The 12060-nt window shown below is 39.6% G+C and overlaps 1 protein-coding gene across 1 annotated transcript in view; it reads right to left on the reverse strand.

Annotated features, from left to right (window-relative positions):
* Positions 1–8207: 8207 nt before the first annotated feature.
* Positions 8208–12060, reverse strand: part of KCNB2 (potassium voltage-gated channel subfamily B member 2) — a 383426-nt gene continuing 379573 nt past the window's right edge. Inside the window, exon 3 of the mRNA XM_057737185.1 lies at positions 8208–10487. Within this exon, the coding sequence (XP_057593168.1) occupies positions 8328–10487 (2160 nt within the window). The 3' untranslated portion in view covers positions 8208–8327. The remainder of the gene's footprint in view (positions 10488–12060) is intronic.

A 12060-nucleotide genomic window follows, 5' to 3' on the forward strand; every position in this document is an offset into this window, starting at 1 on the left:
TCTTACTATAAAAAAGTATATTTATAGTAAGATAAGAAATATTAATTTCAAATGACCACCAAAAAAGTATATTTATAGTAAGATAAGAAATATTAATTTCAAATGATCACCAAAAGAGATTTTTACATAAAACACTTAAAAAAATCCTAATCCAAATATGACTTATTTCTCATCGAATGTACAGCAAAGTACTATTTTTCAATATGGCCTTCTGTTCACCCCTAATATCTTTTGCTGAAGTTTTGTTTAAATTGCTATTGTGGTTTTGTCCAAGAACCATATAAAAACTACCACACTAATATCAGTTTTCCCTGATTAAAATTTTCTTACCATTGAAAATGATGAAAAGGGTAATATTGGTATTTTTCCTTTTTGTATACTGCCTTGAAAACACATAGTAATTGGTTACACACAAAATTTTAGTGAAAGATATGTTGTGATAACTTAGTGAGTTGGGCACCACTTTTCTCCTCAACCTAGTTATTTGCCTTTGAAGTTCAAGAAATTAATAGGGGCTTTAAAATTTATTGTTCTTTTGTTAGTAGTGGGAGAAAACATCGTGTCATTGCTTTCTTGATCAAATCATCTTATGACATGCTGTAGAGAGTTCCTTTGTCCTCAGGCTTCTCTAAGGTTTCTGACCATGACTTTGAGCTCCAGGTTGCTATTGTCTTTGACTTGACACTGAAGTCCTGTATATCCAGGCGGACCCTAGAGAAGGATTGCTAGTGGGTACTACAGACAGGAGAGGAATGAAGAATCTGGATAATAAAACAATCTGAGATTTGATCAAAAGAATCTTGTTTCCAAACCAGGGGGAGGAAATTTGAAAAGAAGGTGGAAGGGAATGAGGAGATCGAGTCACTTCCACAAATGGTTTCCACTCTGCACCTCAGGGCACAGAATGTAATATTAGTCAATTGTCCAATAACTTTCCCCTTTAAGCCTGTTCTCCCCCTCACCCTCACTTCTCCAAACAAAACAAAGCAAGGAAGCGGACACACAAGAAACAATACGAAACAGAAAAGCTTTCGGCGGGAAAGCAAGGTGCTAAAAGCAGACGTAGTCATTATGCAGTTAAATGAAAGGTTATTAAAAATGCTTCCGTGTGCTAATGGTACTTTATATTTACTTAATAAACCTTTTTTTATACATTCACTGTTGAATTTTTAATGGCTTAATATTATACCTCTTTAAAATTGCATAAATTTGAAATTTGGCTATTGTATGACAAACCCAGTGTTTTGTAAGTTGCAGGTTTTTCTTTTTTTCTTTTTTCTTTCTTTGGCTTTGAAATGAACAGGAAGATTTTGAAAATTCTTTAGTGAGATTTCCGTAGTATATACATCTTTGTTAATTCTGGTGATAACATTTTGCTAGATAAGTAATTTGGGTAATATTAGAACAGATTGCCTTCTGTGTATCTGTTTTCTTTACAAAAATCCTCCTAATTTCAGCTAAACATTATGATGTGAATATAATCTGCAGGTTAAAATCATAGCCTAACCCATATGGCTTGCAAGTTGACCCTATTTTTTTTCACCAGGGACAATTCAGGGATATTTCAGGTTACTTGTAGTCTTCAAGTAGAATGGAGACTATAGATTTGTTTTCGCAGATCTGTGACTTTTAAAAAAAGTTACCACTTTGAGTTCTCTTTATCTTTTCACTAATGGCAGAAAGGTCAAAGTAGCATTTACTACTGTGTATCCAGAGTGCAGACAAGGACAGTGCTAAATATTTAGTTCATCTTGTGATTTTGTTTTGATTTGGAGGCGGCAGGATTATTTTGAAAGTGCTGTGCAGAGGGCAGCAACAGTTTTATCAGACATTTTGGAATAAGAAAAAGAAAACTAAGAAATGGTTACTGAAAAAAATATCTGAGACATAGTTATGATTTTGACTATGTGCACGGGTAATAGAAGGTGGAAAACAGAGAACTTTCTTTCAAATCCTCCTAACCACATCCTTTCTTGGCAAACAGAATTTCACTGTCTCTCAAACTGACCACTAGAGGGCACTCAACATAGAGACTAAAAAAGGATGGCGGGCTCCTGACATTCTCCCAGAATCTGTGTATTTACCTCTGTTGCCACTATTCTGTGTCTACTTCCCTGAATCTTGATTCTGAAGTCTATATTGTTTGGTGGTCAATCTGAAGCCTTTTTAGGTTGAAATGGAGCAAAAGCGACTAAAAGGAAAGCTATTCAGCTGTATCACTTGCCGGCACTGCCCACTGTGGATGGAAGATAAACTATATTACTCAGATTGGCATTAAGCTTTCCTCAGCTGCAGGTGGTGATGGCTTTTCCCACAGGAGGCAGGCTAGGATTAAAAAAAAGTCAAACAGAATAGTTATGGGAGTATAAAAACAATTATTTTCGACATTGTGCCAGAATCATATGTCCTTTGTCTGAAATGGGCAATATCTACATTGAAATAAATTGTCACTAGCTTTCAGACAGCTACTATAACTTTAAGCATGGATGTTTAGAAAGCTTAGTTAGTGTTCATCCAGATTTGATTCCAGATTAGGGAATGAAAATAAATGACTTGAGTCTGGGTTACAGAAATTCTCAGACAACAAACTCAAACATATTGCCATACTATTTCCAGCTCACCCTGTGGAACTGGATTTCACTTGGAACTATAATCTCTTTAAATATGAAATCTCTGCTAGACTGTAAAGCTGAGGGAACGAAATGTACATAAGTTAATTTCTGGCATAGGGTAGACAATAAATGTTTGTTGAATGAAATATTTTATCCCAGAAATATGGAAGTACCTGTTAGATAATAAGAAATAATTTCTTCAGGAGAGAGATTAAAGTTGGAATTACGGTCTCAATTGCAAATTTTATGTTAATAAGTACTTAATCTAAATTATATATAATTAGACATGTATATGTATATACAGACGTACCAAATATAAATTTCTCTGCTTAAAAACATGTTTAGTTTACCTACATATTTCTTAGTCTTTCTTCCTTTTTTTGGGTGGTATTTGTATCTTTTGCTGGCCTTGAGTTGTCTTATTACTGAAGAGAATCCCCCACCTTCCTGTATTTACATGTATATTTATAGGTTAAAAGTCTTTTAGACTTAATAAGGAAGAGATTTACCATTAATGGTGAATAAGGTTTATGAAATTAAGTCAGGCTGTTTTAAAAAGTCAAGTGGAAGAAATGGCAATTGGAGCCACTAAAAAATAGCATTATATTGTGATAAGTGCTAACTTAATAATATAGAATGTTCACCAAGATTTTGGAATTGAGACACTTCCTCTTTCTTATTAGGGATAGGCCTTTGAATGTCTCCATTTTTTTACCTAGATTTTGTAGTCTCCTTTTTCTTTTCTTTTTTTAGTTCTCTTTGGGTGAGGACAGTTGCAGTGGAAAAATACCTAATATGTTTTCAAATTCACATGGACCTTAGTGAATAAATCCCTTGAGTCAAGCTAAACAATTTTTGATTACTGAAATTTAAACATCTTCCATTTAGAAATTCAGAGCACTAAACAAAGAATAGTGATACTAAAATGTTGCCTATAGTCAATAGGAAGTAAGAAAAAACAGTAAAATGCTTTGTTTTTAACCAAATAACCATCAACACACTATTAAAATATAAAATTTGTTACAGATTTTTCCACTGGTATCAAAGTTTGCTCTAGTTATTAGTGATAGATTATTATTAGCTGTTTTGACAAGCAATATATCTAAAAATTATTTTTCAATTTATCGGTTAGTAAGGAAAGACAACCCATAACTTTACTCAATCAGATTAACAATTTATCTCAAATGTGATTCAGTAATAATAATGTGATTCAATAAGCTGTGATTCAAAAATAAGCTGTGATTCAAAAATAATAATGCATCAGACTTCCATTTACACCATCCAGCTATTTCTTAGGAAAACAGTTCTTTGGAAAAGCATTTCACTTGTTCCTGTCATATGCTCTCCTGGTTTAATAACTGAATGATTTTTCCATACTCAGAAGAGACTTTCTAGTAACTCAAATGATCCTCAGCCTGATTTTATTTATTTATTTATTATTTATGTATTCATTTTTTTCTGTGGCCGTGCCATGTGGCACGCAGGATCTTAGTTCCCCGACCAGGGATCAAACCTGTGGCCCCTGCAGTGGAAGCACAGGAAGTACGGAGTCCTAACTACCGGACCGCCAGGGAATTCCCTTCAGCCTGGTTTTAAATGGGCAAGGCAGTAAGCTCCATGAGGCTGGGAGCTGTACCCTAGCACCCAACACAATGCCTTCTATAGAGTATAGGGGTGCTTATATAGTATTTACTGAATGAATGGTGAAATGCCAATCAAATTCTATTAGACAATATTTTTGAACTTAGATTAGAAGTAGTTCTAAAGTTTTTTTTTTTTTCTTCTAGAAAATCAGTGGCTTCTTTCAGCCCTCTGCTTACTGTGTATGTCATGTTTCATCATGAGTAATGAATTTTTCTCTTTAACCCAGGGATGTGTATCTTATGACCACAATTCCGAATAAGCAAACATATGTGCTAAAGACAGTCACTGTCATTTATGTCAAGTCATTACCATTTGGCACGATCCACTGCTGCTTTAAACAAACTGCATGATGATAAATGCACCTCTGCTTTTATTTATATAATTTTGAATATTAGTAGAAAAAAACCTCCTTAACTAAACATAGTTTCCTGTAGTTTATTGGAATGCTGGACTTGAAGCCAGAGGATGTGGGCAAGGTCTTGTTCTGCTATTTATCAGTGAGCAGCATGAACTTGAACAAGATTCATAACTTCTCTGGTCTTTTATTGATAAATAGTACCTGATTCAGAAGGTTGTTGTGAGGATTAAACATGACCAAAGACTCTAAAATACTCTACATATGTAAGGCTTTCTTTTTTTTTCTTTTCAAATTCTAAGAGAAAATAGTTGAATTGTTGACTTTCCTCATGTCTACATGACAGTGAGACTGTTTTGACAAGAAATTAATGGGAACAGACGCTTGGCATGTGTTCTTCTTGTTACCAAATCTAGTTCATATCAGGCTAACGCTTGATCTAAATCCCTGCTTCAAAGCCTTTTGGCTGTGCTGGAGTGGAGAAATTTCTAGTGAAAATGTTTAAAGACTAATTAGGTGAACTTTAGGGATTCAGAGTGTCACTCCTGTATTTGTGACCCAACCCAAGACATATATCCATGCACCCATTTCTATCCTCTTATGATCGATCCCAAGCTTTGAGCGAAAACAATCTCATGGCAAGTTACACCCGTTAGGAAAGCCAGCAGAACTGAATTACCCGTGCCTGGGACTGTGTTATTTTGAGTTCATTCAACTAGTCTTTCCTCGTTGACGTTTGCCCCTGGTCACTGAGCTGGGTGACTATAAGCAGGCTCTTCCAGCAACAGAAACCTGCAGGGCCCCTCAGGGAACCAGCCTATGGCCCCACCACTCATGCAGTGCTCCTCAAACTGGGCATGTGTTTTCCAGGGGGTACAAAAGAGGTCTCTGAAGTTAAAAGAGTATCCATTTTACTAGTTGGTAAGTAAGAAAAAACATCATTTCTTTTATATTGAAACATATGTTATGGAGTAAACTGCATTATTTTCATGACTTTTTAACAAAAAACATAAGACTTTGCAAGAATTCTGTGCTTGGTATATTCCCAGACCAGTTCTGGCAAACATGGTCTTTCTCTGCAGTACATGCAGTTCACTGAAAAGGTTCAGGAAGCCCTGCACAAGTGCATTCTGGGAACCCTTGGTGCTTCCCTGTGAAACAACAAAGTCAAAGGTTTTGTTAGAGGAGCATTTTATTTTATTTTTTCCTAGCCAAAGACTTTTGGCTCAGAGGGGCTAATAAGAATCGAAGGTTAAACTTCCCATATAGAATGTTCTTGAAAATTCTTTAAAACTTAAAAAAATATTAAAGGGGAAAAGTTCTGGGGAGAACGCTTTTGGGGGGAATGTCTAGAATTCCTTATCTAGGCAATGTTTCTAATATTAAGCGTTCTGGAATACGATTCTCAGTTGAAGGCCTAATGGACACAAGGAAGGTCAGCATTAGTAAACTATCAGATAAATTTTAAAAAATTGAGATTCATCAATACAGAGACATTAGAAAATAACTGCTTCATGAGACTATGTAAAGAAAATAATTTTCATGACTTATTTGCTATTTGTCTAACAGCAGATATATCTGTTTACCTGAAAAACTATATATAGAAAATTCAGACACTCTAGATTTACAAAAACTGAGCAACATTTAGACACTGAAATAAGTATGAGTAATGTAAATATCAATGGTTAATGACCATAAACTCTTAAAGGTTGTGTTTGAAACAAACATAAAAACCATTAGGAAATTCTAATAAGCACAGTGAAAAAGAAATGTTTAAAATTATTTTTAGCAGTAGAGCTGCTTGGATTTCAACTAAGATCAAAACTTGTTTTCTTATCTGAGATATAACAACCAGATTTAGTTAATGAAGAAATGTTATTCCTTAAAGACTTCAGTTAGATTCTAAATATTTGGGGTTTTTTTCCCTTTAAAAATAGAATAAAATTTAGAATTTCTTTTTCTTAAACAAAAAGTTGTGCTTTAAATTTGGCCCGTATTTTTTCCTACTTTCCCTGAACTATACACCCACACCCACCCACACATCCACATACAAGTACAAAATACTTTAAACAGAAGCAAAACTTGGACATTCCTGAGAGATCAAGGAATCATATTAATTTGAAGTCTTAAGGTAACTTAGAAAGAATTTGTCTTGGTTTTTATTGGGGTAAAACTGAGACTAAGAGAGGTTTTCAAGGCTCATCCAGTATCACCCATCAGGTAGTTGCATATCTGGAGCCAGAGCCCTGACTTCCTATGAGGCAAAATGGATCCGAATGACCTGGGTTCCAGCACAGTCTTCACCAACTGGGCAACCACCAGCAAGTATCCTAATGCCTCTGGATTTCACTGTTCTCAGTGGAAAATGCTGGAAGTATTGCTTTCAACTAGGATAATCCTCCACCTCTTGGGGGTGTTAGAAACGTGAAGGGGTGTTTCTAGATGCTGTAATTACTGGATGGTGCTACTGGCATCTGTGGCCTTCCCCATGTGGCAGTGTTCCCCTCCCCCACTGGGAAATACTGAGTGACCCATTATCAGGCCAGGGTTCTTTTTATGTTAACTCATTTCCAAACCCAACTCTATCTCTGGGGTGGAGGTGGGTGGGGTGGCAGTCTCACTTATATAGCTCTGCTTTTAGTTTGCCAAAAGTCACTTTTTGGAATTCCCATTTTGCCATATCTACATTCTATCTTTAGATAGAAAAGTTTATGTTGGATACAAGTGGAAAATTCAGTCATCTTTAGATGCCAACATACATTTTTTTTTTAAGAACTGATTTCCAAAAGTGGAGTGCCATTAGAGAAAAGTGTAGTTGTATAATATCACCTTTTAAATATGTTCAGATTTTTAAAAAATGCATTTCGGTAATAGGCTGTGGTATGATATATACTTTTTCCCCATGACATTAGGGGTATATAATTGACTGGCAAAATTTCAAGCTTCAATTCCAAGTTTTTGCATATCTGGTCATTACATCTTGCCTATTTTCATGATTTATAAATAAAACCTCAAATGGCACAACTAAGCAGAAGCAAAAAAGAAAAATGCACCCTATGACTTATATCACAAGTCAATAAAAATACTGTATTCCTTTAAACAACTGTACTTATAAGAGCTTTATAACCCAAAGCAAGATATGTGAGATGGTTTAAGAAGAGGTTGCAATTTTGCAACAAGAAGTCTGTACAGCTCCTCCAGGCAGTAGCTGTGAAGGAAGTGCCTGTGTTTCAGAAACCTGTTTCCATCTGTTCTTGACACTTTTGCATCCCAAGCCCCGTTATTTACAAAGTTATGCATTTTGCAAGCTCAAAGCACCTTGCGCCTCGCAATTATGAACTCATGCAATGACATTTCATCCTTTCATGTGCAAATTCTAAAATTCATTGTAACAGAAAAGCTCAAAGTCAAAATTCTGTCTATAATCTGAAATGAAAGGATCAAAAATGTCAGACATTGCAGAATACCAGTTCCTAACAGAGCTCTCTTTATTTGTTCACTGTTCTTCAGTCATTTTTGTTTGTTACAAAATGCAGTCTTGATTCTTTATTTAAACAGTACTTAAACTAAACTGTTCATGCCATGCAAAAATAACATTTTATGCACTTTTTTGGGGGGGGGGCTTCCCACGTTTTAGTTCACAGGCATTATTAACCGCATTTTTAAGAAATAAGTTTGTTTTTTATCATTATTATTATTATTGCTTTTGTAACTAGTCACATGCTGGTTTCACGTGTGGGACAGTAACCTGTGTCTCCCGGGTTGGAATGAATTTCTGGGGCAAACAAGTGGTTTTCCATCTTGCACCCTTCTTGACTGCTGTCCTTTTTTACTTCCGCAACAGCATGGTAAATGTCTTGCCTACAGTTGTGACTCGTGTCCTGTGGAGAGGAAGGGCCCACAGAGGCCTCTTCTCTTAAAGGGTCTCTTCCGTCACTAGGCTTATCTGCAAAGCAGTTTGGGCTGGAGTCTGCCTGCTTGTCCTGCCTCGTGGTCCCCTGGAGCTCTAAGAAGTCATCGTCTTCGCCCGTATCTATTTCCGTGAAGCTCCTCCTCTCTCTGGATGAGAAAGGAAAGAGTTTCTGCTTGGGAAACCGAGGCGCCAGCCCTTTGGAGGGTCCCTGACAATGCGCCGGAACCTCAGCGCCCAGCAAGGGTCTGTCTCCCTGGGAGGGGGTTTCTTCTAAGAGGATGGTGCTGATGAGCTGCGGGGCAGCGAGTGGAAAGTCCGCAGTGGTGACCGGCAGCGGCCTGGCCGTGCTGGGCGGGGTCTGCGGGGCACCGCCTCTGCTGTCCTTGAAGTTCACCTTGAGCGATCTGGACTTGAGAGGGTTGCTGCCTTTCAGGGAGCTCTTCGGGCTCTCGGAGGCACTGTCGGACTGCAAGGGGCCGTGGGACCCACCGTGGGACCCGCCGGCATCGAGGTTCACAGTTATGTCGATCGGAGCGTATTCCGGGGTGGCCTCCCTGGCCGCGGGCCCCTTCTCTCTGGTTAGGGTTAGGAATGGGGGGCCCCTGGCTCTTTGGTGCTCTTCTATCCCGGCGAGGTCGGGTGGGAACTTCATCTGCAGGTGGGAAGCGGAGGGCGGCGGCAGGGGCGATCTCTCCGTCTCCGTGAAGTCGGTGGCGCAGCTGGTGAAGCTGTCGATGCTGGAGGTGCTTTTCATGTCCACGATGCCCTCGGTCTGCGCCACGGCCAGCTGCTCCTGCGGGCAGACCACCTCCTCCATCTCTATCTCTTCTTCATACGCAGACGGCCTCTCGGGCTGCTCCTGGCAGTCGGGATTCGGGTGAGAGGGAGGCTGCGTCTTGGTGATCTCATTGTACAGCATCTCCAGTTTCTGGGCGCTCAGATGCTGTGGGCTGGAGGAAGTAGTGTTGTTCAGCTGCTCGTGGGAGTCTTTCTGGCTGACCTCCTGGTACTTATTCTCGTAAGACTTGTTGGAGCTTGTTTCCGACAGAGCCTTCCTGGCCCACTTCCACCGGCTGGGAGAGAGGTGATTATCATCCGTGGAGTCTTTCGTATTGGCCGACTCTCCTGTCTTCTCCACAGCCACGTCTATCAGTTCCATACTGCGAGCAAAGGCGTCTTTTAGGTTCATAGAAACGATGCTTCCATTCCTCTTGGCCCGCTCGAGGGCCTCTCTCCTTTTAATGGCCTTCTCCTGGCGTTTCTGCTCCTTGTAAAACTCGGAAAAATTGTTCACAATGATTGGGATGGGAAGGGCGATCACCAGAACCCCCGCGATACAGCAGAGGCCTCCCACGATCTTCCCTAATAGCGTTTTTGGGTAGATGTCACCGTAGCCCACAGTGGTCATGGTGATGGTGGCCCACCAAAACGAGGCCGGGATACTGGTGAACTTGGTAGCATCTTCGTCCTTCTCGGCAAAAAATACCAGGCTGGAGAATATCATGATCCCCATGGCCAAAAACAATATCAACAAGCCCAATTCGTTGTAACTCCGCCTGAGGGTGAAGCCCAGGGACTGCAGGCCCGTCGAGTGTCTGGCGAGTTTCAGGATTCTGAGGATACGCATGATTCGGAAGATCTGGACCACGCGCCTGACGTTCTGGAACTGCAGCACGCTCTTGTTGGACTCCGTGAGGAAAATGGTGACGTAATACGGCAGGATGGCCAGCAAGTCGATAACGTTCAGCGGGCCTTTAAAGAACTTCCATTTATTTGGTGAGGACAGGAAGCGTAGAAGGTACTCCATGGTAAACCAGGCGATACACACGGCCTCCACGTGGGCTAACTGGGGGTTGTCGTTGGGCTGTCCGAATTCATCCATCTCCTGCAGCTCCGGTAGCGTGTTGAGAGACAGGGCGATGGTGGAGAGCACGATGAACAAGATGGACACGATAGCCAAGATCTGGAAAAGAAAGGAAAGTCAAGTCAGCAAGGCCTCTTGGCTCCTTAGGCAGCTAGGAGAATATGGGTGCACCGTGCCTTAAGTGAGATGTCTTGCTCAAAGGTATTCCAAGAAGGTAACGTTACAACCCCAAATTCCCCCACTAATACAAATACATTCACTTTTTATGAGTTCATTTCACTTCGAAGCCTAATATGTATCAAATAGATAACTAATGAGAACCTACTGTATAGACAGAGAACTCTAGTCAATGCTCTGTGGTGACCTAAATGGGAAGGAAATACAAAAAAGAGGGGATATAGATATATGTATACGTATAGCTGATTCACTTTGCTGTACAGCAGCAGATAACACAACATTGTAAAGCAACTATCCTCCAATAAAAATTAATAATAAAAAAGAAGCCTAATGTAATATACCTTTAGCGTCTAAGCCATTTGAAAAAAATCCATTCTCCCTGCTCCTTGCCCATTCTTCTTAGGCGCCTTGGGAAGAGTTTTCTGGGAATAATCATCTCTCCTCTCTTAGTTATTTGTAATTTTTCTCTCTTAACCACCCAGTTTATGTTTCCTTACATGATTTGCCATACATGTTATATAAGCTAGAACAAATTCATGATTGCTAGAAGTTTTATTCCACAACTAAAAATGCGAATGCAGACCTATAGGTGGAAAGATAATATGGCCTCAGTACAACAATATTTTCATAGAACAAGTACGATTTGTGTGGTAAGCACTGAAGGCAGAACCAAGTCAGACAGCCTCCATGCTGGGCTATGTGGCCTTCTGGTCAGCCTTAGGAGGGAGAGGAAGATTACGAGCTAACTTCATTCAGTTGAGAAAGGTTTCATAACGAAGAATGTGAAGGCTTGTCCGTGGTGATCTCCGTTGGGGGCAGGTCTCTTGGGGCAGAGATAGCAGCACGATGTCAGATGTGGAAGGAAAGAGGAAGCACTCAATGAGAAGTAAAAAGAGGATCAGTGACTGAATTTTGGAGTCAGTCATTCTGACCTCTGAGCTTGGCTTTATCGCTTACTGTGTGACTTTGGGCAAGTTACTTAACCTCTCTGTGTCTCAGTTTACAGATCGGTTGAATGAAGACAACAATTGTAGTTATTTCATGGCGTTGTGAAGATTACCTGGCACACAGATGTTGCTAAATACTGTAAACGAAAATTACTCATAGTATTAGAGGCTGAAATGAACAGGATTTCAGTCTGGAAAGACAAAGACTGACAATAGGTATGTGGGAGATCTATAAAACCATGTTGACAGCTCAGGCAGGGATTTCCTCACCGTAACCCAATGTTCTAGATTGATAAGGCAAAGCATGAAGATGAAGGCTTGATGGCAATGGAATAAAGCACTTCTTTGCTTAGTAAAGATTGTGCATCTGGAACAAACGATTCTTGGTGAGGTAGGAAACCTCTCTTACCTAGGTTAGGTCTGCCTTGGTTTCACCTGACCTTTGCCAATGACCTCAAGGGGTATCACTGGTCTCAGTTATTATTTGTAGCTCTGAGAAAAATATCCTGTCGCTGTTTAATTTAGAAATTCAGCATTCAGTAGACAAT

Source organism: Hippopotamus amphibius, chromosome 5 (genome assembly GCF_030028045.1).
Source record: "Hippopotamus amphibius kiboko isolate mHipAmp2 chromosome 5, mHipAmp2.hap2, whole genome shotgun sequence".
In the NCBI taxonomy this organism is placed as follows: domain Eukaryota; kingdom Metazoa; phylum Chordata; class Mammalia; order Artiodactyla; family Hippopotamidae; genus Hippopotamus; species Hippopotamus amphibius.